At 40.2% G+C, this 4,491-nt stretch overlaps 1 protein-coding gene across 1 annotated transcript in view; it reads left to right on the forward strand.

Annotated features, from left to right (window-relative positions):
* shisa3 (shisa family member 3) overlaps window positions 1-2,114 on the forward strand; it is a 6,143-nt gene extending 4,029 nt beyond the window's left edge. The window contains exon 3 of the mRNA XM_008326520.3: window positions 60-2,114. Coding sequence (XP_008324742.1) covers window positions 60-395 — 336 coding nt within the window. The 3' untranslated portion in view covers window positions 396-2,114. The remainder of the gene's footprint in view (window positions 1-59) is intronic.
* Window positions 2,115-4,491: the final 2,377 nt, after the last annotated feature.

Consider the following 4,491-nt stretch of genomic DNA (forward strand, 5'->3'; position numbering starts at 1 on the left):
CCATGAGGAGGTTTGCTCGGGGAGGACAGGTACATCCCCAGCAGCAGCAGCAGCAGCAGCAGCAGCATCAACATCTGCATCAGCATCATCATCATCAGCAGCAGCATAGCTGTTTGGTGTCTTCTGCAGCCACCGTCTCCTCCTCCTCAGCCTCCACGCCGACACTCACTGCTCAGACTCTTCTTCCACCTCCTCCTCCTCCGCCCTACACATCTCCTCCACCTGCCACCATATCAGCAGGTTTGCAGCACCAGCTGCCCTCCACCCACACCCAGCTGCAGCTCCACCAACCTTCTCAGGGCTCCAGCTTCCTGCTGCCGCAGCAGTTCTTTTTCCCCCTACAGCCCGATGCATTCACATCGGCCAAGAGCTTTGCTGACTTCGGACAGAGCTGACATCTCCCAGGAGGAGGAAGTCGAGGGATTTAAAGGATCTTTGGATGGAGAAAGGGGGAACTGGTGCTTCAGCACAGCTGGTGGAGTTTGTTCTGGAAAGAGAAACTGGCTCAGGCTGACAGACAGCTCAACGACGCAGCAGCATAAGCGATGAAGAAGTGGTTAAACATGTGGTGTTTCCTGATCAGGACTCATCAATAGAACCATCAGTGACACCACCCAGGTTAAGGAAACTTGTGCACTTTTATATCCTAATGTAAACAGAACTCTGTGGTCAATTTTTTTATTATTATTTTTTTTAAACATATCAGAAATCTGAACACTTGCCAGTTCATCACATTTCTTTTCTTCTGTCCAACACAAACACAGGAACCCCGTCACTGAGACTTTTAGGAAATAGGCTGCAGTAAATGCATGGATCATATATAAGGAATGGACTTAACCTCTGGGTAAAACATGTTCCTATTTTAAATGTTGGAACCAGATATTTTGGGCATTTGAAACCTTAGTTTAAAAACCCATTTCGAGCCACAACGGTCTGTCATAGATTTTCAAAATGAACTATTCTTTTTGAGTTGCTGGTCAGGAGGGTTTTAAAGCAGGCACAGAGGCATTAAGACCGAAGGAGAGCAGCAGACTCTTTTTGTAATTTGCGTTATTTAACAACACAGCGTGTAAATCTCAGGGCTTCACTGAAAGACAATAAACACCGTAATCCATTATTTTCCTTTAACAAATTTATGCCACGTAAAAATGCTAACTGATACTTATCCCAGATGGATTTACATTCAAGTTGTATTCATCTCCTGGTGGTTTACTGTTACTACAGGTCGACGTTTTCAGCTTGACTTCAAATCGCAGAATATATGGTTTGTCTTTTTTTTTTTTTTTTTTTTGACAATCTCGAATCTGATTCTCAACTGTTGTTTTCATTTCGGGGAAAAAATATGGACTTTCTTTTCTATAATGTGGTTCGGTTTATACTGTATGTACAGGGAATAAAACGTTGTCTCCCACTTTAATCTCGTGCACTCATAAATCTGAACAGAAGTCAGCGTGCTGTCAATTTTAACATTTCCAACATGTGTCCAGAAGACGCTCATACTCAACTCTTCTACGTAGAGGAAACCAGAGCGCCGCAGCTTGCTACCTGTCGCTCAATTCCAGCGCCAGACTTCACAGCCGGAATGCAAGCGCTCAGATCCGTCATTGTCAGTGTTCAATGAGCATGGTGTGGTCACAATGTCAAAAACAACAACAGAGAGGGATTCAGTGTTGTGGTTATCGGTGTGTGAAACAGACGCTGGCACTCAAATCTGGGTCGAATAAAACTCGCAAACTGTCAAGTCTAAAGAAGTTTCCTGCCTGATTAGAACCTCTGAAGAACAATGCCTTCATTTTTTGATGCCTTCCTTTTTCAATCTGTTCTGACGCCTTTCGTGATAAGAGCTGAAACCATTCAATCTGCTGCCAGGAAAATCTAGTGTCCAGGAAAAGACACTAGATTAAATGACAGACTGAAGAATAGTCAAGTAGCTGAACAGATTCTTATAAAGTCAGTCCTGAGTCCATCAGAGGAATTGACTTCAAGTTAATCCAGGGAAAATGCAGTACAGTTCCTTCAGCTCACCCTTTAAAGTCAACTTGATTTTCTCTAATTTGACAAAGTGATCATCTAAACAGATGTTGTTGACACATTCACAGCTACCACTTTAACACTTTACTTTTACAATTCCTGCTCTGAAAATTTTTTTTTCTTTTTGTAATTTATCAGTGGCTCTTTATTTGAAACACGGCGATTCCCACAATTCCTGCTCTGAAAGCTACTTTAAGGGATATTATTTCAGTTGAAGTTAAGTCAAACCCCAAATTGTCCTTTATTACAATTTTTTTTCTTTTTGTAATTTATCAGTGTTAGGTTTTCTGTTTTTCCACATTGGTTCCCATTAAATCCGGATGGACAGACATGGGAATATCCTTCTGTCTGTTTGGGATCAGGGACACTGGTAGAAGGTAAACATTATCACAACAACAAATAAAGAATCTGCAAATAATGATTTTTTTCCTGGATCTGGTCTCCTGTGACTCTCCGCCTTTTCCTGTTTAACTTATCTGTCCCTGTTTGTCACCAAACACACAATCATCACTAATCTGCGAAAACCAGAATCTGTTTTTTTTATCTTCAGTTTATTTCAGTAAGTCCTTCATGGCAGTAAAAGACGACACTTAAAAGTTTGCAGTCCCAACATGCAGCACAATCATCGAACATAACGACAGATCTCCGAAATTAAAACACAAATCAAAGGTGCAAATCGTATTGTTTTTAACCTCTTGTAAAGTGATCAACACTCCAGAAAGTATCCAGAAAGTAAGTCGTACAGTTAACACTTTATCCATTCATGCAGCTCACGACATTCACAGACGACAACAACAACGATAACGATAGATGTGAACGTTTTCTGGAAAAAAAGAAAATAAAGAAGCTTTCCACAACGTGACGATCACATTCTGCAGTTTGGAAAGTTTGACGACCAGCCTGTGGGGTATTTAATTCGCCTGAGAAAGTATATATTAAGTAGTCTGTTCTTCGAAACTGACCTGAAAGTATTTGACTGTATGAAAAGATATACTTCAAACTGGGTGAAAACAATGATTATTAGAATCGATAATGTATATATGTCTCTATATTATATAAATATATGTATACACAATATACATATATTTAAATAACATATATATATATACACACAAATATATGTTTTTATGTACGTAGGTAATTGTGTGTGTATGTGTTTCAAATAACAGCTTTCATTTATTGACTTTGCTTCACTCGACTAATATTTAGGAGAAAAACAGACTATTTCATTGTATTTTCCCAAGTGAGTATAACCTAAGAGACCAGTTTAAAAAAAAAATACTATCATTGACTTTCATTGAACCGAGCGACATTAGTTTCCTGTGAATCAGAAATACAGTGCAATATTTAAAAAAAGAAAGAAGAAGAAAACACACAGCAGTAGTGTACATTAAAACAGACAGCTTAGTGAAACCGGATAATACCAAACATCCATCGGTGTGAAAGTACATTGAGTGCACTGTGCAACATCTCCTGTCGAAGCGAGCGAAAGCACACAAATTAACCATTAACTCACTGCAAACGTGTAGAAAGCGCTTATCAATACTTTAGTCGAGATAGAACCTGGTCCTGCTGCACACAGGGGGCAACGTGGCTAAAACACCCGGTGTTCAACGTGGTACCAGTCCACATGGTAGTAAGCAGCCAGTTTGACGTTAATTAGGGAACTTTAAGTTAACGTGTTACAAAGAGTTTAAATCACACACACACACACAAAGACAAACCCTCTCACACACAGACAGACACACACACACACACAGACAAACGCACAAACACTTTCCCAGATGGGCCATGCATCAGCACACAGTAGTACATCATTGTTATAACTGGGGTCGTGCAGACGGACAACTGGAGCAGCGTTTTGATCACACACACACACACACACACAAATTGCTGTTGATGGTTTTCCAGGTCAACCTCCACAATTGACTTGTAGGGACCAGTCTTTGCCAAGGTTTAAAAAACAAAACAAAAAAAACTTTTTAGATTACATAAACTGGGAAGTCAGTTGCGTGTATTTTGCATATTCTAAACCAGGGGTACCCAACCCCCGGTCTGAAGACCAGTACCGGTCCATGAGTCATTCGGTACTGGGCCACAGCAAATGACCTAATTATTTTCGTTTAAAGATCATTTGACAATTTCTCAACATAAAACACCTTTCAGACTCCAGTCTAAATGATGTTTTATTTTGAAAATCTCCTGATCCTTAATACGATCCTTCAATGACCGGCACAGCACTACTGGTACCAAGGTACTGGCTGTTACTGGCCAACCAGTCCTTGATAATAAAAAAATTGGGGGCCATTGTTCTAGACCAGGCATGGGCAAACTACGGCACGAGGGCCAGATGCGGTCCCTTTGCTATTTTAATCTGGCCTGCCAAACTTGTCCAAATTATATATATGTATATAATTATTATTTATATATATAATTATTATACTTTTCCCTTTTCCCTAC

Source organism: Cynoglossus semilaevis, chromosome 15 (genome assembly GCF_000523025.1).
Source record: "Cynoglossus semilaevis isolate Cse_v1.0 chromosome 15, Cse_v1.0, whole genome shotgun sequence".
Taxonomy (NCBI): domain Eukaryota; kingdom Metazoa; phylum Chordata; class Actinopteri; order Pleuronectiformes; family Cynoglossidae; genus Cynoglossus; species Cynoglossus semilaevis.